At 38.4% G+C, this 26,849-nt stretch overlaps 1 protein-coding gene across 1 annotated transcript in view; it reads right to left on the bottom strand.

Moving 5' to 3' along the window:
• The window catches only part of AK5 (adenylate kinase 5), a 96,689-nt gene extending 69,840 nt beyond the window's left edge, over positions 1-26,849 (bottom strand). The window contains exons 1-6 of the mRNA XM_064455332.1: positions 26,531-26,849; positions 24,628-24,814; positions 23,489-23,656; positions 17,344-17,513; positions 17,111-17,224; positions 5,160-5,351 (exon numbers count right to left, since the gene is read on the bottom strand). Of these exons, the coding sequence (XP_064311402.1) occupies positions 5,160-5,351; positions 17,111-17,224; positions 17,344-17,513; positions 23,489-23,656; positions 24,628-24,814; positions 26,531-26,590 (891 nt within the window). The 5' untranslated portion in view covers positions 26,591-26,849. The remainder of the gene's footprint in view (positions 1-5,159; positions 5,352-17,110; positions 17,225-17,343; positions 17,514-23,488; positions 23,657-24,627; positions 24,815-26,530) is intronic.

Genomic DNA, 26,849 nt, shown 5'->3' with positions numbered 1-26,849 from the left:
ATTAGCAGTAAAAAAAGTACAACTCTGGTATTTTTCACTGTGTTGGCACCACCTACTATCTTCTGAATTCTCATTCCTTTCTCTCCAGAATATAGCTCATCCCTATGACTGAGAGCAATTTAACCAAGTCAGCTGAGCAGAAAAAAACCCTTTTCTTGTATGCAAAGAGGCTGCTTTCTGTGGGAGATTTTGTTTATGCCTTATAGTTAGAGACATGAAACAAGTGCTACAACGGTTTGTTCGCTACAGTCTACCATGCTGTATTGGTGTGTTCTTTAAACTTTCCTGCAGTAGGATGAATTACATCTGATGGGATGTAAATGAAAAAGTTTCCCAGTTAGAATAATTTTACATTGTAGTAATTTATTCAAAGGTCAGTGAATGTAATTTTCTTGAGCTTTATCCACCAGTTCTTATGGGCTAGGTAGTTCATAACAGCAAACCTAATAATGATGAAACAGCAATATAATGTACAGAAGATAAATGTATTTTTAAATTAATGAAACAATAAAACAGTTTTCAGTTGAATTTTCCAGCTGATTCTTAAGGAACTCTTTTAATAGTAATTTCTAACAGTAAGTTCTCACCAAACAACAAAGATATGCCGGACTAGAACTTCAGCTAACACAAACCAGTTTTCTCCAGTTTATCTATGCTGGGGTGCCAGGGGTGGGGGTAGGGAGAAGGATTAACTCTTTATTATTTGTAACTCACAGCACATTTTTTCAGAGAAATCTAGCTGTCTTTCTCAGGACAGCAACCCCATTAAAAGCATTAAGGAACATTAGCTACATAGGGATTAGGGTCTTCTCTGTCTTACTTTTTCATTATTATCTACTTAAAAAAGAGAGGGAAACCCTTATAAACCAGTGGTAGAAACTGCAATGATACCATACCATATCTCTAGTACTGTAGCCAAAATACCAACGTAGTTAAGGGTGATTCTCACAGGTGAGCGATATGAACCACCGCAGTATTTTGAACTGAAGAGCAAGCATTGTCTAGAAGTTTGCATGCACAGACCATTTTACTTTGAAGTTCTCTACTCATGACAACACATCAATAGTAGCCTTGGCTTATGGGCATGACTGTGTACACGTACCAATTATCATGTCAGCACCTGAGACCAAATGTAATAATATCCTAATATTAGCTAGATGGTAGGAAGGATACGGGAACGGATTAAACCATGTTCAGAACTGAAGACGTCTGCTAAACATTAGAGTACTTGTGGATCATCTAGGCATTTACATTTTCTCCCTTTTATAATTTAATCTAACATCTTCCCGCTCCCATCGCCAGTAATTTGTGGCCAATGCCACAATTTTGCCAGTATATGCATCCGTTTCTATACCCCATGTCCAATACTGTGGTATCTATTGCTATTGTCTTGACACTTTCTGAAATCAGATTTGACTTAAGTCAGGTTCTGGTTTGTTAGACCTACTGACAGATTGCTAGAAGAATTTTAAACACAGACTGTGTGTTCATGAAAATATGAGATATTTACTTCTCTTTCATAATTATAATGAAGTTTACAGATCTGTTCAATTTGAACAACAATCCAAAATTTTGGTTATTCCAAAGAAGGAGTTTATCAGAAAGGACAGAGTTAAATCTTCCCGTTTCTTAGAAGTACTGTAGATGGGCCTTAACTTCTTTTGTTGAAAACAGAAACCAGGATCAAACTCTGAGAGCAAGGATACCATGCACAGTCTGAAAACAGAAGGCATACAGAGCAGCAAACATGTGTAAGCTATGTACTGTATAAAATTATCAAAGATCAAGGGAAAAAAAAGATGAAGGGAAAGAATTACACCAAAGGAACCTAACCAATAAGACCTGAAATGAAGAATGTGGTTTTTAATTCTATTAATCGAAATATATTAAAACCAGTATGGAATAACTGTCGGAGCAGGAAAATTAATATTCTTTGGGATTTAGATTTTTATTTTCTTGTTCACACAGTGTCTAACAGTAGACTATAATTATATCAAATGTCTTCTCATTAATCATAGTTAGTTAGACTTCAGTGAATTTTCTTTTCTCTTTTGGTCTGTTTATTGATGAAGAACAATGTATTTAAGTAGATAGTTAAAATTTGGTTTGTGGTTCTAAAATTATAACTCTCCATATTACAAATGGTTCTGTTTCTTTTCCCTGAGCAGAATCGTGATGCTGGGTAAAATAAATGTCTGAGATTTAGAGCTCTGAATAGCAGTAACAAGGGGAAGGTAGGGATTTAAGAAAAATGTAAAACTTTTCTTTCCTCCTGGTCAACACTGACCTTGCCTGACCTTGCCTCAGGGATTCACTTCTCTAGGAATTAGGCTACTGTGATTCTATTTCATGCTGGTCTAGTTCTTACACTGGTCTCATCTGCATAATGTTTCAGTGCCTTCCAGGTTCAATGTTACAGTCAGGAGGACAAATGCCATTTTCATTTCTTCCTTCCTCCTTCTGTAGGGAAATGGCATGCGCAAGTGCATCAAATGTACGTAGAAGCGTTACTATTACATGTGTATTATACCGATACATACTAGTAAAGGCAAGTTGAATATACAAGGCTTCCACCAGCAGAAGGTGGTGATAAGGACTGCAGTGGTTCTTGGATACTATGGCTTTCTAAGAAAACTCTGTCTTTTCCACTGATAAAAGGCTATGAAAAATTATATGATTTGGGTTTTTTTTTTCCAAAATCAAATGACAGCTCAAGTTCACCAGTAAAGACAATGGGATCAAAGTCATTTGGAGTAAGAAAACATCTGTCACCTCCGCTGACGTTTGCTTAAAGGAATAGGGCCGGAAGTTGCAGAAACATACTTAGATTTCCCATTGTACAAATGAATTTCCAACAAAATGAACATAGGAAAAGAAATTACGCTGTCAGAAGGTGGTCAAAATTCTATAGATAATGCTGATCTAGAAATTGAGCACTAAGAAAAGGAACAAATTGTGACAAAATAACCATTTTTTAGAAACGCTATTTTAAAATGTACAACTTGCTCGAGTCATATGTAGTTTTTAATGTGGAGTTAGCACATGTTTCCTCTTTTTCAAGGTCATGTGGTTTTAAAAAATGCCCTTCTGTAGAAATTTTCAGTTGCTTGCTTGCTCTGGAGTATGCATGCTTAATCACTTTTTATTACACCTCTCCCTGATATTCCTTCTTCTCATTTATCCCCCAATAATTTAGTTGCCTTAGGCAACTACAAAATGTGTCTTCCTTATGTAATGAAATTCTGTGGAAATGAGGTCTGCCATATATATTCTTTACCATTACAGAAAGGGAACCTTTTATCCACTAGCAATGAAATCACTCACGCATCTAACTTTCAGGGCCTGACTTTACTAATGCATCCTGGTTTTGCAACAAGGAAAATGCAACTGCACTGTAGCAGCTCTAATAACAGGTGAACAACAGTCTCCCTTCCAAAGTGTAATTCTCTTCCCTTCCATGCCAATGTAAATCTAGAGTAATTTCTAGATCTCCATAAAATTATATTAACACACGTTGAGTAGATACCATACAGTTAAGGAGTAAATTCAACTCTTACAGATCTTTTTCATATTAAAGACTTTTTTGACACGTTGCCAAGTCAGTATTTTCTCCATATGCTGTTTCCTTGTCCTGTAGTGGGTAGTGATATAATGTTCACGTGCCATGCTACCATTTCTATACCCATCACAAACATCTGCTTTCTTCAAAAAGAAAAGAGGTATTTAAGGTGTACATTGCAATTTAAATTATCTTTAGAACTCTCAGGAAACAGCAAAAAAGTAGAAGACAAAACCTCAATAGGAAAAACATCCTCTGTTTTACAGGTCTCATCACAGAAAAAGAACTCTATCCAGATGCCCCACATGCTTTATCTACAAAGGCACATTCTCCCTGAAGAGCTAAGGCTTTCTATAGAGGGAGCACTTGTAAAGGCTATAGAAATGTCGCAAAATACACATTTCCTCATCTTTCCAATCAGAGTTTATCAAAATCCTCAAACAGAAAAGATACACTCTGGAGAAAACAATGTAATGATTTCCTGGGATTGTCATTTTGAAATTCAGGAAGATGTTGAAATGCATTATTAAGTCTACCAACATCATCAGATGACTTTGCAATTAAGGATGCTTCGGCCCTTCATGAATCTGACTGGCACATAGAACTAGTCATATTTGCTGTGAGGAGAACACACCAACGTGAACTACCTAGGCTATTTCGGCTATCAAAAGAAACAAAATAGGCCACCTGTGCTCTTATGGTACCATATGCGATACCAAGATCTGTGCACAATTACAACCAGACAGCCCATAACTTAGAACATATCAATAATTCAACTGTTGTCAACTGCTCATTGAACTTGTCATCGTTATGCACTTTAAGAACTTCAGCAGTACTTGCTAGCCATACTTCCGTAAATGCTTCCTACTTCTGGCTTTATTTATGAATGCAGCTTTTGGTATGTTCTGTGTTTAGAGATATTTTCTCTCGCCCCAAATATTGCAGAAATCAATATTCTTACTGATATCCAAGCGGTCGAGTTACATTGCAATTTTCTTGTCATCAGAATTTCTATCTGAAATATTAAAGCTTGTAGGAGACCATGTAACAAGGCATATTTCACCCAAAATAAGATAATCTAAGGACATTTTATTTACTGGAGTCAGACAACAACCAGGTATATTTATTCCTTGAAGAACCTGATTCAATTTAATCCAACTCAAGTATGTGTTCTGTTAGAACGTAATTTTTTTCTGCTTTCCTCTCCTCTCAAGACAACCATCCAAAAAGTACACGACTATTTGCACGGGATGCAACTGCTGGCACTGGAATAGCATCCAGTGTTTCAAAGCAAGCTCTTCTTTCATGCAAATAATTTCTGAGCAAAGGGTTTGCAACTAGATGGCAAAGTAATTTATGCCTGCAGCAAAGAACTGACATGATGCTTACCATGTCATCTATACGCATGTAAGTTTTGCTCTGTGTTACTGCATTTTGCAGAGAATACTCTCAGCAAACTGAAAGTTTGCTTTCAGTAACCATGGTGTACACTTAAAACATAATTTGACTCATCTAGCCTATCTCAAAGCAAAAGGTCTAAAAAGTCAAGTATAACCACAACAACAATTAAGTTTTCAGAGGTATATAGTAAAGGACTTACTGTGATGATTAGCCCTTTTTCCTGGAAATATTTAACCAACGGGACAGCATTCTGCTTGAAATTCATTAGTCGTCTCTGAGTGGCTTTCAGGTTATCATCAGGTCTCCCTTGCTGTTCAGCACGCTTCAGTAACCTTTCTTTCAGCCTTTGACTGGAACATGCCAGAAACACCACCAAATCTGGGGTACAGATCTGTGGAAAGAGCAATTCAATAAGTCTGTGATTAAGTTGACTATCCAGCACTACAGGACTCAGCAATTCCATTATTATGTGATGCTCAGATATGCCACATTTGCATAAGTTGGAACTTCATGAAGTCATTAATTTTCTGTTGGGTTTTTTTTAAAAGAGAAATTCATAGGCGTAAGGAGGGGCTTGTTTGTTTTATGTGAAGGTTAGTCAATTTGTTTCACCTGAAACGTTAAGGGAAAAGTATAAGGAAAAATTTTTACTTCACCCCAGAAACCTTCTCTAGACTATGTTCATCATTTGCATTACCAGAAGGTTCCCCTAGCTAAAATTAAAATCTTTAAAAAGAGCAAAATATATGTCTTATATTCTGCAGGAAAATAGTTGCATGGTTTCCATCTAAAAGCCTTTAAGTAAGATGGTATCTAAAATCCAGCAGCCACTATGAAGCTAACAGATGCCTAGGACCAGATGAAAACACACCTGTTCCAAGATCCACAGTTTCTAATAACACTTTCTCTATTTCTCTGTAAAAACAAACCCTATTGCACTGTGCACATTTTTATCCAGTTACAGATTAGAGTTTATATGTTCTTACATACAAGCACTAAGTTATTTCTGCTGTCTTCACTTACCTGAAGAAAAAAGTTCACACTTTAATTTTAACTAATATTAGTAAATAAATTAGCTTACTGTTCTAGAAATGACATCATCTAGTTATATTACAAATGATGGTGGATGCTCAAGAATGCTAAATAGACGTTTTTCTCATGTTTCCTACCTACAGAATAAGTTTTCTCTTTGTTCAGATTGATCCTATGTAAATTCGATAGTCAAATTTGAACTATACAAAAGTATCACCGAAACATCTACATGTAGTCTACCTACTACTGTGTCAAGGAACTGACTTATACTTTATGTTCATTACACAGTTGTTATTAATACACTGCTAATGAGGGCCAGAACAAACCATTTGTGCTTCTGAATACTCTCTGTGTCTAGGTCCCTCTACCCAAGCATGTTAAATTGCCTGAAGACAACCATATGGTAGATTGAATAGTCAAGACTTCACAGGTGGACAATCTGGAGGATTAATAATCAAGTTTAAAAAAACAAAAACAACAACAACAACAACAAAATCTACCTGGGTTTCTGTCATTTGAGAAAATACAACCTGAAGTACAGTCTGGCCTTTGCTTCTGGCAGTCTGAGCACAAAAAGGTTCTTCTGCAGTCAGAAGAAACAAACACAGCTTTTCAAAACCAGAGTGATGGTCATGAGCCTTTACAAAGGTGGTCACTGACAGAGTAGGATATGGAGATGAGGAAGCAGAAAGTGGCTAAAAAGCAGAGCCATTTTCAAACAATAAAGGACGGCCTGATACACAGCACTAGCAAGCAGGATGGTGGCCTCTTTATCATTACAGAAAATTAAATAGGGTTTCAAAGAAAATAGAATTATTTTTATGCACATTGTAGATGACTGGAGACATGAGGACACAAACTACAAACCAAACCCCAGATATATGAATTCTGGTAATTTTTAATGAGTATCTATTAGATTTTGAAACAATTAACCTTGTAATCTTTTTTTTAAAAAAAAACTGCCTGTGGGAGAGAAGCTCTCTCCTACCTCTAACATACGTACCTCAACATCAACAGAAACTGAGTCACTTTCCTCCTCTTTTCAGACTGTTTTAAATACATAATGGACAGAGTTATTCTTTCCTTTCATGGGATGAATTAATTATGACAGCTAATTTTACTACCACGTAATAGCTTTAAGGCACATAATTATTCATATGAAAGACTATGAAAATAAGTTTCTGTGTTAGACTTCCATACAATATGGACATCATCAAAAGTAGCTCTGTTAAATGAAGGTTGCTTCATTAGTAGAAGCATTATGAGGAATCAGAAGCTGGGAATTTAAAGAGCATATAGTAGTAAAGAAATCCAAATAATGACACAGATAAAAAAAAGTGCTACAGATTTCAAAGCCTTTTAGGTAACGGAGCACAGAGACATCTCAAGTCCCAGTGTGGACATTGGCTGATTGGCATTTCCTAGCATACATTATACAGGCCTCAGAAATTATAACTGCGAATCAGGGATCTAGTCAAGTGAAGGACAAAAGGAGTTTATACAAGTGAGTAGCTTTATTTAGTATTTCCGTTTCTGTGGATCCTAATAATAGTGAAGAAAGCTGGTAAGAAGCTGCAGCTGGCCTTCTCCTCACTTTCAGCACTCGCTCCCAAATATCTTCAGGACTAGCACCTACCCCGTGCTCAGATCATGAAGTCATACCAGACCTCCTCAAGTGTAGGACCTACGCTTTTGCATACCATTTAACTTTGCATACAGCATCAAACCTTACAGAGAGTACTTAAAATAAATAGATCTCTTGGGAAATTATTAGCCCTAAAGGAAAAAGAGGAATGAGACAAAGGGAAGGTGTTCCTCTGTTTCACACAAACATGAGAGTGCAGCTTTCCATGGTCAATCTCAGGTCTTTAAAGAAACTGTGCCTGAGTAAATGCAGTGCCACACCAAGGGGAGGATCTGAAAAGCCACCACGATGCCATCAGATGTGCAGGTTCTCATCTGCTTAGTTCCCACAAACTGCACTGGCTTCAGAGGTCACTTCCTTTTTAAGAAAATGGGAAAGCATGCCCTGGGCCTAATTTCTTTTTTCTAGTTGTAAAATGAGGATAATAATGAGGTGCTACACAGTAATTACTGTGGAAAATTAATTAATTGGGTTTTAACTATTTCCTATTGCTTTTTAAAATAGGAAGTTCTCTACAGGAGCTGACTAGTGTTATTTTTCTTAATTTTTTGACTAGTTACAGCAACAATACAAAAGACAGTATGAGAATCCCAGGAACTAAAACTACTTTTTCTGACACCCTGGTGTTTGTAATTTGAAATACATTTCACTCACAGAAAAAATATGTCAGTGAAAACAATGGTTTAAATTCTCAGTTCATGAAACCTAGTTTCAAATGAATTATTGTCTAAAAGGTTTTTTTTGAAGTGAAAAAAAAAAGCAATTCAAGCATGTTTGAGGTAGGAATACAAGTGAGATTCTGATTATGTGAAGCCTCCATGAAGTCATCTTTTACCTGCAGAATATGCATCTTCATCATCAGAAAGTAGCTGAAAACCATTTAATGAACAAGCCTCTGCTTGGTTTTAGATGCATAAAAGGGTAACATCTCTTCTATATCCGTAGGTATACAGACCTAATACCGCTTAATGTATTTCTCCTACATGCATTTACAACCTTCAGGGTAAACCTTTAAAATGCTATTGATATTTCACTCCTGTGTTTATGAACCACTCTAATTCCACTTACCTCAACTGCACCTGCCTGCAAGATGTGCTTATAAATGCTTTAAGTGAGAACGTAACAGGCTAGTGTGAACATATGGACATCTGGGATTACTTCTCTGGAAACTTACCTAGTTCTCCTACGTAAAAAAGAGTACAAATTGCTTTTTTCTAATAAAGGAAGAGGCTTTTTTACGACTCATTTGAAAACAAACCTGTTTTTTTAACTCAGAACTAACTGTTGCTGAACTTTATGACTAGGAAATAAGTTTTCTTCTGAGATTCAGCTTCTAGGAAAGGTGTACAGAACCACCACAGACAGAGGAACTGGATTCCTTCATGCTGATTTCCTATAACACACTCATCTTGTGCTGAAGGCAGAGGGTCTTATTCATGCCCAGAAATGCTTGTGAGGAAGGACTGTGGGGCTCAGGGAAGTGAATTTGACTACTTACTAGCTGGAACTCAGCAGAAGGGAGAATCTGTGCCTATGGGAACCGACAGGTTTCTGGTTATTCATAACCTTCTGAATTTTACATGAGACAAAGAGTGTATGGCATCAACTCAGAATAAAACTGGCGGGCACATCCTCCCATTTTTTAGAACAGTACTTATTAGTAAGTAAATCCTACTCTCTTTGGGTCTGAATCTCCTTCCTAAACTGGAACAAGGAATAAATTGAGAGTAATTCCATGTAAGTCAGCGGTGTTATTGACGTAAAGCAGTATGAGTGGAAAGATGCTCGCTTCTCTCTGGGGATATTTTCTACATCTCCTCTTGTTAGTGAGAGTAGTGTGGTTGTTTGCTAGAAATTAGATGATTACACACTCTCTCATTATTCCTCATTAGGCAAAAGACGAAAAAACTGTTTCTTAATTCCTGGTATGTTCTACTAGATACTCCTGAGGAAACTAAACTTACAGCTCATGAACAATTGACATTAATTTAACAGTGCATTTCATTCTAATTAGTAAAGGTTACTAGCAAGCTAGTTTATGTCCATTGTATGGGTGCTCTCCCTTGTAATTACTCATTTGCTTTTTATAGTTCCAGCTCTGCTGGGTTACTAGACTGTTTGCATAGTTTTTTTGTTGTTTTAGAAAAGCAAAATCATGAATCATGTTGTCAAAGAATGAATCCTGCTGACAGAATTTCTTCTGGTAACTGCTTTTGAACTGTATTCACACTGCCCAAGAAATAAGCTTCCAGCAAATTGCCCAGACTACACAATCAGGCCCCCTAATAATTGACTGAGAGAGGACGGTGTTTTTAGGGAGAACTGGTTCAGATTTTCACCTGTGTAGGGCAGCTAGTTGATAGGAATCCCTAGCTGTAAGCACTACGGCTAATGCTACAAAGAAAGGTCTAAGCAGACCTCTGGTTCAGAACTGCTCAGCAGGCACCCGTATCCACTCTGTATTCAGAACATCAGGTCCTCTCCCGAAGGTTAAGGACCAGCAATGGATGAGCTCTCCTTTGGCTAGTTTGGCTAGCAGAGAAGAGCCCTTGTCCATAAAAATAGAAAACCTGAGGTCTAGGGTCTCTTACCCAGCAGGAAAATTGAACCACTGCTTGCCTTCCCCAGGAGAGTGCTCTGGCTTCCAGGGAAGAAGACAGACAATGTAAGACCATTCCACACATTTCCTGCTCAGGCTTGGCTTTAAGAAAGCAACATAAAACTTAGAGGGCCAAAGAGAATGGGTGAGAGGAACCACAGCAATGTAGACTGCTGATGTGCTAGCCCTCCCACGCCTCATGCATATGACTGGGTACATATATGCAGTAGGGGACTGTACCCAAGGCTTATCAGCCTGGAACAATGAAGTGGAAATGTGGGAGCGGGGAGAGGGAAGTTGAGGAGACAATGAAATGAAGATGCATAGATCATGATAAAACACCTTTACCAGAACAAAAACCTGTTGCAAAGAACAGATCCTTTTCCCTTAAGAAGATTCATAGAAAGGTTGCATTTATTTTACTCCTTGTTCTGGAGCCCACACTCTTAAGACAGTGACAGAGCAGGTTTTCTATGAGAAGCTCTTTGCAGGGCACGAGCTTGGCAGGCGGACTGCCATAGGTCAGTTGGCCACAAATACCAATGGCAAACTCTGAGGGGACTGCAGGCATCATTTCTGCTTGGAGGTTTAAGTATCAGCCTTGGAGGAACAGGACTGCTGTCCTTAGCCTGGGATGCTGTGAGAGGACAAGCCAGTTTTTCCCAGCATCCTGTATTGTGCCATCTACATAGTCTGTTTTACTTTGGCACAGTTATTTCTTATAATAATTTTCATAAGGAATATATTTGGGAGTTAAAAGGTTAACTTGAATCACAGCCAAGATGAACTAGTTATTCTTTATAAGTGTAGTGCATTTATGAATATTCTTAAGGACATTTTAAACAAAGAATCAGATAAAATTTACTGCCGTTGTTTATTATTTAAATTAAGATTTTATTTCTTCAGTTACAGTCTTGTCACCTAGGCCATATAACACAAAAATATTTTAAAGATAATTTCTACAAAAGTAGTCCTTCCCTTTTGTCAAGGAATTAAATTATATTCATTAATGAATATTAATTAATTCTAATACCTGTTCCACATTTCATTTCACTATTAACAAAACTTAAATATATTTTAAGCAAACTTGATCTGTACTCATTCTGTTGAAACTAACAGGGTTAATGTTGGTGAAGGAATTACTGAAATCAGAAGGAAAGTTATGCATGAATGACTGAAAGTGGGGAAAAAACAACCCGAAACCAAAGCAGTAATTGAAATTAACTGGAAAATACTGAAGTGAGAAATTGTTTCTCCTGGGAAGGGTAAAAACTTACTGCCATGTGAGAGAGTACACAGAAAGTCAAACTGCAGTTTCTTCTTCACAAGTCATTTGAGTTCAATACACCAGTCAGAGGCATTTCATTACGGTGTTACTGGAGAGGAAGATATTTAGCATGCTTGAGCATGCTGGTACTGTAGGTGACTTGCTAAATTTCAAGCTGACAGGTTGATGGTAAATAAACCATTTTCTCCTTGGCATTTACAAACATGTGCTTGGAATCTAAACGCCTTTCTACTATTTGCACTTAGCAGAGATCATGGATACCTTAGAAATTTGTTCTTTAGGATAGCTTTATGCCTAGGTTCAAACTGAAGGGCTAAATAAATCAGAATTAAATCTGCACTACAACGCAGAATGATTTCAAAATTATCAAAATCCAGAAAATATCATGTATTTAAAAAAAATACATAAACTGGAAGTTCTATTTTCTTTTAAGACATTTAATTTAATGTTTTCCTTTTTTCTCCACAACCGTGACTGCTTGAAACTTTGTTTTAAAGTAAGACCTGAGACTCTTATAGTCACATGAACTCAGGGCTTTATTAGAAGAACCCCTATCAAAACTGTTGGCAGAATTGACTCTGCTTTCTGGAATTAAGAAATGGCAGTCAGGATTTGGCAACAATCCAAGACTTCTAATAAGAGATGTTATATGTCATGTATTAAGTCTTCAAAGAGAAAAATACAGGCTTTATTTCAACTCAGATAAGAAGTTCAGAGAAAACTGCAGTGCTCATGGCTATGAGTTCTCACAGGCTGCAATGAGTCTGCAAGGAGTAGCTGACAGTTAAGAAATAAAGCTGGTCTAAATAAGTGACCAGAATGGCCGAGTTGCTGCTGGTGGGCAAGCACTGCTGAAAATCTGAAAACGTCACTGATGCCGTCTTAAAGACTTCTTCACTTCTCGCTGGCTGACAGGATCAGTGACATTAACAAAACTCAATAAACGAGAGGGGAAAAAAGCTTTAATGCAAATGTAAAATTCTTCAGATGTGTAAAGTGCTTTTTAATCCACATATTCCAGATTGACATTGTTGCCTGGGAGCAGTGTTTGTTTCTTCTGGTTTCTAGATCTGGGCAGAAAGAGCAATACTGTGAGTGTTGCAAATGATATATTGCTTTATCTCAGGTAGTTTAGTCACTGAGATGCAATGTGTTTTAATACAATTCTGCCTAGCAACACATTGAGAACTTACTGTCCACATGAGAGTCTGGCAACATAATAAGGAAGAAATCGTCATCTTTTAAGTATACCTATGTCTGGGAATGTTAGCGTAAGCTGGTTTGCTTTGACTCGTTTACTAAAAATAACATTTTTTCCCAGAGAAAAGCTCAGCTTCTGGATTAGTCAAAGGGATAAAAATGTGCTGGTAGTACAAAAAAAAATCACAAGGGAAGTTCAACAAGAATTCATTATCATTGTGTATTTCTATACTAGGACATTATGCAGGACAGGTATTGTAACTAGAGTTCCAACACATAAGTAACCATTTGATTTTTTTCACAAAATGAAGAGATTATAGAACCTCAAATAGTGTCAAGTCTCAGTAACAGCTATGTGAGCCATAAATCTGCAGAAATCATTTTAGCATAAATAATATGTTGCATTAAAGATGTCTGCAATCACAGCACAGTTAGATTTTACAGGTGGAAGAGAAATGAGGTACCTTAGCTGACCTTTTCCTTTTCCTCTACTAATATGGTGAACCATTTCCAATATGAATCAGTTTATCTTTACAATAACTCAGCGCAGTTGTTACTAGTGAAAGCCATGTAATAATATACACACAAATGTTCAGTAAAGAGCATTCAGGGAACTATAGTGTCAGCGTTTGGGAGCAAGACGGATTTTATGCCCTTCGTGCCTTGCCTTTCAGTTGTTCGTCACCTGCTGTCCACAACACGCACTAGTGGAGAAAGGGGAGATGACGTGTCAGACCACAAACTGTACAGGCTCTCTCCTGGTCCACCTTTCACTGACCACTGTGGCCAGCTCACACCTAGTCCGAGCTGTGACTGCCTGGCCTTTATGTGACACTGGCTCCAGACACTTTCTTGACCCCACTGCATCATGCCTTACAAAGAGGAACAACATATGGGCAACAAAACAATATACACTTCTTTGGACCAGGCATGCTGTCTTGACCCATAATGGTGTTAGGTTTTTGTAGCCTGTTTTGTTTATAGACCTCCTATTTTCCTCACATTTGTTCAGTCTCTGTACCAGCCTTACCTACTCCCTCAATATCCTGTATTACTCATCTCTATTTCCATGCAGTTTAATAACTCGTCCTTCACATTCTCCCCGCACAATTTATTTTTGGTATTATTACATATATTCTTGGAGTTTGTTTGTCTGTGTAAACAATGGCAAAGGAGAAAGGCTATACAGTGAAAAATGCTACTTTTAAAATGAATGCTGCTTTGTTTATTTCAAGCTTCCATGGGATTACAGATGAATACCCATCCCAACACACTCAAATGACAAAGTACAAATGAACAGTCACCCTTGTCCCTGCTGCTCATTCCTCCCACTGGCATCTACTCTATATCCTGTATGGCTGAAAGAATGGAGAAAGCCAGCCTACTCTATTTACCCTTATACAAACTTACCATCATTATTTTCATTTACATCATAAAACACTAAAGTGTTCTAGCTGCTTTATGGAACAAATAATAATGTAAAGTCACTGTTTGAAAGCACACAATTGCATTTTAGAACCCTTGTAATCAAAACAATTAACAGCTGTGAAGGGATCATGAATGAGGAAAAACAGTTAAATAAAGAGTAACTTCTACTTCATGCATCTTCTGGCAGTTCCCCTAAATGTAACCTTTAAAATGGCTTGTGTCACACGACCTTTGCTGCTGTTTTCAGGTACATAAGCATGTAATGATCTTCAAGGGACCATCTGACTGTCTGTAAGAATAAGTATTCACTCATGACAAAACTGATGATTACAATAAGAATTAGTTCTTACTCAGAACTTTTTACCAAGAGTTCTCAGGGTTCTGCAGGGAATGTCTTTGTAAGAATAAGGCATATGTATTATAGAATAATGTGATTTGGCTGTTTCCATTTTGTGGGATTTCACCATTTTCTTCAAAAGGATGTTCCCTTGCTTAACAGATCTAATTATGAAATGTCTTACTATTTTAATCAAAACTTTCTTTGCTGAAATTCCAACTAATTATTTCCCACCTTGTCACTTTCGGCTCATGAGAACAATTCTGTCCTGCTCTACACACTGCTAGCACGAAAGCTATAACATTTCTAAGCTGTGGAAAACACCCACAGCATCTTTAATTGCAGACCTACACAGATTATCACCATAGTTAATTACTGAATTCCCTGCAACTCAGTTGCACTTCCCATTGAGGGATCTCTGAGTGCCTTAAAAATGTTTGCACAGTTAATGTAAATAACCTGACATGCCATGGATTACTGTCAGCTTCATCCTGTGAAGGAAGATGGGTCCCATGTCTGCTGATAGTTCCTTCCCACAAGACCTTCCTACTTATGTGTGTAGCATTACGGCTTACTAAACAGAGAATTTTAAAGAAACAACACGCATATGTTAGGTCTTCAAAATATAAAGCCAAGCTAAAACACTGAACATACCCCACTGGATTAAACAGATGTTGTATGGCAAAATATATACATCCTTTGTACATTTATTTCCATGGCCTTAGATATGCTCATATAAGAGGTCAGCTGCAAAGACAGGTGAAAAAGGGGGAGCCTGAACAGACCGAATTTTCTTTCCTATATGTGGCTACATTTCCCTATGCTCCTATAAAAGCTCTATGATTCCTTCTTTCCTTTCCCATATTTACTTTAGAACAGATGAGAATGAAAGGTGGTCCTATATGAAGTGCTCTGGGATTTTTTGAGAGACTCAGCTAGGCATCTATCTTTCAGGCAGAATCAGGCCTTGGGAAGTACGATTTAGCAAATCCTATTTGACTGAAAATGAAGGAACTCTCTGAGAATATAGTCAGATCTAAAATGACTAAATCCATCCTCTCTTTTATCTTAAAAGGAAAAAAAAAGAGAGAGAGAGAGAGAGAGAGACCAATCTACAGCATCCTTGGAGAAACCGCACTTACTGAAAAGGAGCCAAAGTTAGGATTTCTATCAACTGTCATTCTGTCAGTCTTTTTTCCATGTAGTTTTCTACAGTCAACAAGAACATTGTGTCCATCTTTCCCCCCTTCTAAAGCATGGTATTGCCCGAGCTTTTTCTATTACCTCCTGGACACCACTTCTTAGTAGCATTACTAATGGACCCTAGGATGGGTGCTCAAGTGTTGTTTAACTGCTTTTCCTTTGTAGGAGGAGAATCTGACCCTAGGATAACTCAAAGCACTTAATTCAACTCCTGCCAGTTCTTCCAGTTTCACATCCCCCATTCTTTCATCAAACACATCAGAACAGAATTATAGCACCAAGAAATGCACTTAGGTCACACTATCACACAATATTCTGGACAAAAAATTGAGGCAAGGAAATGACCATTAAGCCTAAATTTCTGATGTTTCATTGATAAAATAGTCAGTCTTCTCTTTCGTTAATTATAAGACGATATCGCTGGCAGTCATTGGCTATTTTCTGTAATAACTATTTTGTCTGTGTCCTTTAATTTCCTCAATTCAGTCTTCTGACTTTTACCCAGAATAATATCTTATAAAAGCCCACTAATGAAATGCCTCATTAGCTGCTTTCTTATGTTACTTCTGTCTTGGCAATGCCACTTAGAATTCAAAGTACAGAAACAGTAGTACACCAGCAATTGTGAAGGACTTTGAAACGCTCTGCATGAAGGGTGCTCTAAAAATTCAGCACTGAATATGCAACCTTTACTTGTGGCTATAACTGTTATGTTAACAGCGCTTGATCAGAAAATGACATAAGCTGTTTGTTTTTCCACTGAATTTAAGTATTTTTAGATTAGTTTAAAATACACACGTGAAAGCAACATGTGGATAGAACTCGAGGATACTGTTTTAGCTGACTAAACCGTAGAATTGTAGTTTAGAATAACCAAAATGATCTGAGTTTCTAAAAAAAGAGCATCATTTCTGGTTTACAAAAACTTGCAAAACATGAGCAGTTTTAACCCTTCTTTTATTCCAGTCTTTTCAATGTACTGTAATAAACATCAGATTAAAAGTGTTCTCAAGATATGCATTGATTTAATGTAGATTAAATTCAACAAATAGATATAGAAATAGAATGCCTTCTCCCTTTCTAAATCGCTAAGATACAAAAAATACTAATTTTTAGACTTAATGTTATTTTCTTCATCTTGAGGGGATTTTCATTACTGAGACAAGAGGCTGGGATTATTGGTTATATTATCACATTGCCTTTTTACAAAATACTCTGTCTTCAGACAGAAAGCAATATAACATAAAACAAAAGAATAACTTTTTGTCACCCCGTCATTGTATACTTGCAAAGATTTAAAGAGCAATTCTCCGCTAGAAATTACATCTAGTCTTTCTTGGAATCTTACTGATGATTTCAAGAAGCTTAACTATTGTAAAGATAAGTAAGTTATTTTAAGAACAAAAACAATCTCTTACTTGGTCCTCAAAGGAGATTGCCTGGGCAACATCTCTGGGAAATCCATCAATCACTATGCCCTCTTCATCAGGGATCTGCATTAATCTCTGCTTTATCTCAGTTATTGTTGTTTCCTTTCACAGAGAAAATAAGTTACTTATTTAATATTGTAAAGGAGGTTTTCTTGATGGTGCATGTTAATACAGCACGTACAAATCTTCAAAAGTAAACATTAACACAGGATACATTGTACCTGAGGGGCCAGTTCTCCAGTAGTAATTATTTTGGCAATTAGACTCCATTTTCTATTGCTGCTTGTGCTGTGGATCTTCTTCCTTAACAGTTCACCAACTGATATGTAGTTAAATCCATAACGTTCTGCTATTTTCAAACTCTGTGTTCCTTTACCACTTCCTGGGCCACCTATTGGTAATTATAAGCAAAACATTAAATTAACCTTTCATCTGAAGTACCCAAACACATGTGAAATCTTTGCTATCAGCACCTATTTCCAACCATGATTACAGCAAATCTTACAGTTGCATGACTTGTTACCAGCCACTTAGAAATGGATCTCATCTACCCGATCATAAAGGTAACAGTTTGTAAAATGGATTAAAAAAGAATACAAATCTACTTGCAAATTAAAAATAAACATGTTCTCTTAAGCTTGACCTGATTCGAAAGCTGTTCCTGGAAAGGAATTTTTCTTGATTTGTAGTAAAGGATGAGACAGATGAACTGGTCCCTTTTTGAACTCTGTGAATCTGAATATAGATCCAGGTAGTCTGAAGCGTATTCATGTCCGAAAGAATCATACTTGACTAAATAAGCCAATGAAATCAATGGACTAGTCATGAAATGGAACTAATAAAATCTGCTCCTAAATATGCTCGCATGAGTTTCTGAGGTTTTCTAATTTTAAAATACAGAAAAATATTAAATAATCAGCTGTGATGTTTCCATAGTGATTCAGTACAAGGACTTTTATTGAACCACGCATACTTCTGGTACTGATGCTTGAAGCATCTGATAGAGAAACAATTTGTTAGGTTCAGCTTGCTGGACAACTTGAATAGAGACCCTTTAGTATAGCAGAGGCAGAATAGGTAGCAAAATCCCAGAAAACAGCTACATTATATAGCAAAGTGAAGGTCAGCTGGACAGCAGAAGCAAGAATGCATGTAAAAAAAAAAATCACACTATGTCTGAATTAAAAGGACATGTTATGATGTGAAGAACAGAGAAACTGGAATCCAGTATGTAAAAATAGGGAATTGTTTTGATACTAACAAATGTTTATATATAGAAAAGTGTACGTTACTGAATAGCATAACAAAGCAAAACCAAACCAAATGTTTTGATATTAATTCCTAACACTAAGTAGCTATATTTTGGGGAATTGTGTGTGACAACATTGAATTTTATTTCAACAAAGAATTAAGATTTATTAAAAAATCATTTAACTCTTTCTTACATCACCTGCATTATTCCCATAAATAGCTTTTAGGCATTTATATAAGTAATACAGCTTTGACTGAAGAATAAGGTTTACAGTGCTGCTTCGTATATGGTTATGACATCTCTGTGTAACCAGGTTCGAACCTGTGCCCCAACTTTACATGTCAGAGAGCTTTCAGCGTCACCAGCAGTCACCAGGAACTCTTCTGTACCCCTAATGCTGTGATGGCAACTCTCCACCCGGCCTTTGCAATGGAGATCGGGACCCATGGGAAGAGAATGCACAGGGAAACTTGTGTATTGTTAAGGTGTTCCCATACCCTGCCCACAGCCAGTTATACCCTTTGGAAAAAAAGGCTTTATCATTACCCAATTAGTTTAAATAATGCTTAAATCAAGCCAGGTTAAGTGCAAATATAATAATTTATCTGTAACATCCAACTAGTCAATACAGCTATAGATGTGTTCATAGAACACACAACCAAAGAAATTAAAGAAAAACTATCTTATCTCTCCGCAGTAAGGTTACAACTGAAAAATATTTTTCCCTCATTCAGTTTACTTGCTGTTTTGCTGTTTCTCTCCTAAAAAGGCTCATGCTTGCTTTCCTCTTTCGGCTTTTTTGGCTTTTACAGCTATCCTTCCATTTCAGTTCTTCTAGGTGATCTAGATGGGCTTAGTTTTTTCAGCTTGAACTCCTTTCATGGACAGTTTAGCTATCCTCTTTGTTAGACTAAAGGATGTTTCCCTTTTGTAGATACGCAAGCATCTGAAATACTAGGAATCATCCCTTCCACCAAAGCGGCTACAAAACAATTCTGCTTCAGCTCTCCCCGCTCCCTTTGATGGCATGCTCAGCCTTGCCCATGAAAAATGCATTTCACCAAACCTTACATTGTGTTTCACTCCTGTGTCAGAAACGCACCTGACACAAACGTTCAAACAAAATAATTCTATGTAGTTTGCAGATTATTACAGGCTCTTGGCAATCTGGAACGACAGTACGTTTGGAGCAACTGATTCCTGTTGTCTTTTTTCTTATATAGATGAAAACAGCAGCACAAAGAAGAGCAGCTAATTGTTCAGTGATTGCTGCCAGTTTGTATGGAGCAGATTTTGCCAGGTGAATAAATAGGGTTATTACTCGTTACTGCAATGTCTACTCACTCTGTGCAGTTCCATAAGCAACTCCCTCCCTCCGTATAAAACCACATACTGCAAGCTAATGCGCATAGCATATAATAATGTATCTTATATATGCGTTTATACATGTGTTACATTTATTACTATGAATTTATGTGGCTTTATTTACTGGCAGTAATCCTAACTACTGGAAAAAAGGGGCAATAGGTTGTGACTGTGCTTCGGAGCAAAGGGTTTAATACATACTGGAGCCAATGCTGTGCTTAATTCTTGCAGATATAAAACTTCCAAGAAAGGAAATACAGTTTATTTCCCTGGAGGCTCAAGACAAGTTTGAAACAGACTATGTTGCACCCCAGAAACAACAAAGATACAAAACATATATAGGTAACGTAGAAAATTAGAAAATTTGACAACAAGGAAGAAAGTATCCCTATTCCAGCAGAGGTACGAAAGATGCCAGAAAAACAGAACTGTTACTTGAAAAAACATCAGCCTCTGTAAAACCATAAAATAGCTGAAAAAGCCTTTTTGAAACCAAGTAGACAGACTTTACACTCCTGTTAAAGAGAACTTTGCTTTGCCATTAAAGAGAAGCAGGAAAAAAATGTGTAGTTCGGCAGTTCTGTTCTTTCAATTTAGATTTGCAAGCAGAAAAAACCTAATAAAGTATTTGCTTTAACGTTCATAAACTTCTCATATATTTCATTTTCTCAATCCAAAAATAACCCTTTATAGCAAGCTGGGATTATCCATTTACAATCTAAGCAGAAACATTCAGGTAATAAAATAAAAGAAAAGTGATAGGACAAAATTACTTCCCACAGAAAATCATTATAATCTATTGAACTATGTATCCATTCCTGACTCTCTGATAAATCATACTGACACACTGTTTGCAAGAAAGGAAAATCAAATCACTTTTGTTTTTTATTCTTTTCATATATTCTGAGATTATACATTACTCTAGGAAAGAGTGATTATTTTACATATTTCTTAGAAGATGTCTAGACTAGGGAACATTTTTTGCATCTAAAATGATGTTTGCTAACTGGTTTCAGGTGAAGATTTGTATGCCCAAAAAGTTCTACTAAAGCAGTTGTTTTAATCTAGTTTTGTCAACGGAAGTTCAACATTTCAATTTTGCTTATATTGTTGTAAATTCAAAATAAATTCATGTAATAAGATTCCTGAAAAGACTTATGATTTTAAAATCTACCTGTGGACTGGATTTAATAAATCAGTGGGCCAGCCGACTGCTGACAGCACTATCTTTGAACTGTCCTTTAAACTGTGATTATAAAAGGAAAATGTATTCTTTTAATATTAACTTGTATTTTTAATTAAGCGCAGTTTAAAAACATACTGAACTGTGGGGCTAATGACACCAGGTAATGCATTTTTAAGATCTTTGTATTCAGGCTGTATCAATAGTAAAAATGTGTTTGTCAAAATATGTTAGGAAGCACATTTTGAAACACAATCTAGTTTCCTAGTGTTATAATGCCTTAGAAACTTAATTTTCCAGTGATTCAGATGTGTGCCATCCTGGCTGGTTCCGTCTGATTTTTCTAAAATCCAGTCACATACTCACTTCGCAGCTTTGTAGCTTTACATTGCACCAGAAGACTTTTCCGCAAACACAGAAAAAGAACAAAGCCCCCACCTTTATAGGCGAGTCCTTTTTTGCCTTAGAGATACCTGGTTCATTATAAGGATGATAGATTTCAAAAAGCAATGAAGTTGTAAAAACCTTTATGGAAGCACTAAAAAGCATTGGGCTAATGCATTATTAAAGAAAAGTTCACCTAATACGTGAAGCAGAAAACTGGTCTTTAACTTCTATTCATTTCAGTCCCCACCAAGGAATGGGACCAGTGCTACCTCAGCTCAGCGGTATGGTTAGTTAGCACTAGTTAGACATAAATAGCTTGCTCAACTGAAGTTTTCCCTGGTTTTTTATGCAAACTGAAAAATATGCAACACATCTTTTGTGTACAATATTTGCCTCTTGACATTAATAGCACCCTTTTTTAAATATTCCCTCTTTCATTCAGTGTATTAGTTATTCTTTTATTCTTTCCAGTGTGTGTTTTTATGTGCTTTCTCAATAGAAAGTTGAATTTGGGAGAAATTTTCTTGATACTGTACAAAATTGGACAATAGCTGCTAAGCTACATATAGTATTGTGTTTCTATCAGATCATGCTGTAATAGACAGATTCAGAGGAGCTCAGTTGGAAAATAAACCTGAAATAGCCTTTGTGGAATGTTTACAATGTTCCCAATATAAATGGGGGAAAAGAAAAGCTCTGTAAAATCCATGGTCTGTTCACGATGTACTGGCACTCAGGGATTTCGCTTCGAATACCCCTGCACTCAGTTGCAGAGGTGAAAGCCAATCTCTCTTTATTTCACCTAGATCAAACCTTCATTCATCACTTTACCACAATAGGGCTACACGGATTTCAATGCATTAAGGGCCTTCCACGGTCACTGAAAAGGAGCCAGTTTTTCTCCTTTATGAAAAGGAAGGCTAGCTAATTAATTAAGATGAAAGAAAGACGTGTTATTTCTCCATCTAATGCAAGCTTTACCACTGAAGAGTGCACGGAGAGATCTGCATGTTGAGATTGGTAATTCCAAAACACAAGATTAAGAAAATTCCAGTGTCTAAGCATTTCTTTTGGCATACCTCAGATATCTAGAAAAATGCCTGGGTTTCTGCTTTCAGTATATCCCAATATCACATTTCCAAGACCTGCTGGATGCAGAGCCTAGAGGACATGCTGTTCTTAGAGATCCCGCTCTATAACACAGAGAAGACGTTTCTATTCTCTTTTACTATGCTACACACTATTGTCTGTTATGGAAGCAATATCTCTCTTTAATATGAATAAAGCTTTATAGACTAAAAATGTGATTCTCCATCACCTGGCACCTGTGCTGTAACTATTTAAACAGTCCAGAGAACCAGAGAATTAGGCCTGGTGGTAAAATTTCAAAAGCCAACTATCCCAGATGACAAGGAAACTGATTTGAAGAACCTAAATTCAGAAACAGAATAAAACATCGATTTAGACTTAAACTGCAGCTATTTCTTAATAAGCAGTATGCTCGTCTGAGTCTGGAAAGTACGAGCTGCTTAGCAAGGACACGAGACAGCACACACGAGAAAACCTGGGGAGAGAGCACAATTAACTATTGCCAACTGATCGCTCACTCTCCCTGAAGACGGCACAGGATTCATTCGCCAAACAGATCTAGGGATTAATTTACCAATGCAATGGACTAGCGACCACGTATGCTCGCTCCAGCTGGACATACCGATTCGTTTCCAAGGTACTAAATATAGAGGACAACAGTTCCCTACCACCTTTTTGAGCTGGCTTATCCAATACTTTTAAATATTCTTTTTTGTGAGCAGCTTTGAGTACAGCTATGACAGTGTTTTAGTTCAGATCCGGAACACGCTTTGGAACAGCACTGATTCACATGGTGAAGCTGTTTTGAAATGCATGAGTCAGGTTCTCCAGGTGCTAATGGGCATCCAGTCTACAGAACGTGACCAGAGGTGCTCACTGTAACCCCTAAAGTGCCTACAGTTGGGATGCTATATCCTCAGCACTAACAGCTTCACTTTCTGACACACTCCAGTTGGGCTGCACCACTTGCTACAGCAGACGGAAAAATTGTAATTGAATACATCATGTAGGCATTCAGTGTATTTGCAGTACAAATAAAAAGGCGAAGTAACAAAGACAAAATCTTGTCAAAATGACTCTTCCTTCATACCTATGACAAGGATAATTTTTGGTCGAGGTCTTGAAGGATCAAATACATCGTACTCCTCGATTAGCTCTGCAGTTTCAGAGAGGTCGGTGTCACTCTCTATCGAAAACTGTTGGATTGGAGGGAGTCGGTCATACCGTCGGTATGGGAAGTTAGAATTATCAGGCATCACTGTAAAATAGTAAGATAAACTGGGAATTGTGGAAATACGCAGGAAACTCAAAATCTACTGTGTACACAGATTTAAGTATAATAAAGTATAAATATCTCTTTATTTTACAATGTACTTGCTGCTACTTTATGAAATATTCCTTGCCTCTATTTAGCTGATTTATTAAACTGGAACCAGTAGGAGTCAGTTTGCTTTGGTGTTTCTATACAATCACGTCAGCTTTTCTGTGAAAATCTGCCCATAGCACCCAGAGCTCAGCCGTGGCCTCCGAGAAAAGCGTTGTATTGTGCAGATAACCTGTGCTATTAAGCAGAACTCTTTTGGTGATACATGTTGTACGCAGAGATAGTATCCTTGCTAATTAGTTTAATGAAATGCTGCATGGCAAGGACGAATAACTATGGCAACTGACAAATGAGCTAATTACTCTTTGTTAACATTACAAATAAAATAATTACAGGTATTGGTATGACATTTGCTTAGATTTTGAGAGCCACACCTTTTTCAAAGTGTTTATCATTTACCTTTTATTTAGGAAATTAGCATATAGCTCCAATAGGAACTAGAAAATCAACCTAGTGTAACTGCATTGAAGTGATCATGTACGTCATCCAGAAGGACCAACTGAAAATATAAACCAAGTGCACTGAGTGAACTTTGCCCCTATCTTTGCAAATGTTTTAGGTAGGATATGGGAAATCTCTCCACTAATGCGTTAAACATGTACACAGCAACCATCCATCCTTACGCTGCAAAATGATCACAATTTCCTCTCCTGCATAGCATCCGTTATGGGAGGAGAAAAACAAATGCCAAAACACAAGGAAACAGAATCCTTGAGTTTTTTGCCTAAGGAAAATCAGAACGAGGCATGCTCTGCTATAGAGGTAAGTATAAAAAAATTCTGGAGTGGATGTAAAAACCACCCACAGCACAACAAATACAATCATTTTTATACTTAATACATTACCATTCCTGAAAAAAGACCTCCTGGATTGTCCTCCATTGAGTGGAGGCAGGGTCTTCTTTTCTGGGCTGACAAAAGTGTCCCATTTCACTTTTTCTGACCCTCCAAGCTCTTTCACTTTCTGCAAACAGCCTTCCAAATATTCAATTGGGTCATCGGGTTTGTAACACATTAATCCATTCAACAGACTCTGCAACGTAAGATCAGAAATACTCGCTATAACGATAGATGCCAAGAAAAAACAGGCACTTGGACTTCTACTTTACACAGAGAAAGCCCATATTCCTTGAATATTCAAGACTCTCCATTTCAAGCCAATGCAAAAAACTGTATGATTTTGGTTTGCTGGTGTCACAAAAATGATTCAGAACAGGAAGCTGGTGGCTATGTCTTTATATTTGTCTGCTTGCACTGCAATAAAAACTGAAAATAGTAAAAAAGTTCCCTCCATTTTTCCTGGAACGGCCACTGGGAAATATACGCAGGGCAGTGCACGGGCTAGGCAGCCCCAAAAATTCGATATTCTGTGGAGCCTATGAGATCACTGAAATGCATCTTTTCCTAAAAGACCAGCGCACCCTCAAGTATCTTATCCATATTCTTGAGTCAGCACTTACACAAATAGTGAAAAAAAGATTTTTAAAAATCACAAAAAATTTTCAAAGATGACTCAAATGTCGTCTTGATCAATATTGGGAAAAAAACCCAACCCCAAAGTTCAAAGGTGCTTCCAGATTCGATTGACCAGAAGTCCCCAGCCGTTAGAAAACCCCTGCCTGCGGTATGAATTCTGCACCCATCGTACCTACGGGCATCACGGGGAGCGTGGCACAAGGAATGCCAGGCCCTCCTCTGACGCACGGGAATTGATTTGCCTTGACAAAGTGATACATAAGTGATCTTCCCACCTCTCCACAAGACAACTGCATCCAACCTTCTCTTAACAATTAATAAATGCCTTCCAAGATGATCTCTGTTTCTTTGTGCAAATAAACTTGAGGGCCACAGTTGATATTAGTAATAAATAGCTTCAATTCAGGATTCGCTCAGTTATTTGTTATTTACAGTTCATACAATAATTGCTATTTACACGCGTTTGTATTTATACAGTAGGATATGCCTCTATGGCCTTATTATACTACTTAAACAATCACAGCAACTAGCCGTACATTTTTGCAGATATGCACCATTTTTTAAAAATTGCTAGCTCAAGCTTTGAGCCTCTCCAGAAAAACAGTTTTGTTTTCATCTCTCCTTAAACCGCTCACATTCTAAACGTGCTAGAGAACATTAGCCTGGACTACGTCCTGTAATTTTCAAATACCTATAAAAACGTCTAGCTTCAGAGCAGACCAGGGAACATACATATGTGTGTGTGTGTTTTATACAGATGGCAGGATGTCTGATTCGGAAAAGAAAAATAATCCACATTTCACAGAGAAGTAATTACCAACCATTAGCAGCAGGTAACTTGTAGGAAGCTAAACAACCCTCACTGAACAGTTGTGGGGTTTTTTTTCCCTCCCAGACCGCTGCGAATCTGGAGCAAACCCGGCAGACGCCGCCCGCCCGGATTCCCCGGCAGGGCGGCCCGGGGGTCCCCCGCCCCGCTCCGCTCCCCGGCCGCGGGCAGGTGGGCGCAGCGCGGCCGCCCCCCGCCCGGCTCCGCCGCCGGCAGCCCCGGGAGCGGCGCTCCGCGGCAGCGCCCCCCGCCCCGGGCCCTCCGCGCTCCCCCCGCCGCGCCTCCCCGCGCAAGGTGCGCGGGCCGCAGCCTCCCTCCGCCGCCCGCTCCGTCCTTCCAGCCACCTTCAGCCCGCCGCGGGGTCCCGGCGCGGAGCACCCCCCGCACCCCCGACGGGGCAGAAAGCGCCCCCCCCACCACCCCCCCACCCCCCGCCTCGCCCACCTCGAAAAGCTGCGGGATCTCCCTGCGGGCCAGATACTCCTTGGCCTCGCCGGCGCTCATGCCGCCGGCCGGGGACGGGGCGCGGGTGGGCAGCGCCGAGCCCCGCTCACGGCACGGCGCGGCGGTGCAATGCGGGCGCCTCGGCGAGGCTCCGGCGGGCGGGGGGAGGAGGAGGGAGGCAGGCTGCCCGCCTCCCCGTCCCCGCTGCACGGAGGGAGCGGGAGCACGTCTTCCCCCGGCGGGGAGGAACAGCGTGCGCAGGCGGCCGGGGAAAGTTTCAGGGGGTGCCTGCGGGGAGGCACCGAGCGGAGGCGGGAGG

The sequence above is a fragment of the Phalacrocorax carbo genome, chromosome 6 (genome assembly GCF_963921805.1).
Source record: "Phalacrocorax carbo chromosome 6, bPhaCar2.1, whole genome shotgun sequence".
Taxonomy (NCBI): Eukaryota; Metazoa; Chordata; class Aves; order Suliformes; family Phalacrocoracidae; genus Phalacrocorax; species Phalacrocorax carbo.
The sequence above is the reverse complement of the archived record's forward strand: the minus strand, read 5'-3'. Positions and strand labels throughout refer to the sequence as shown.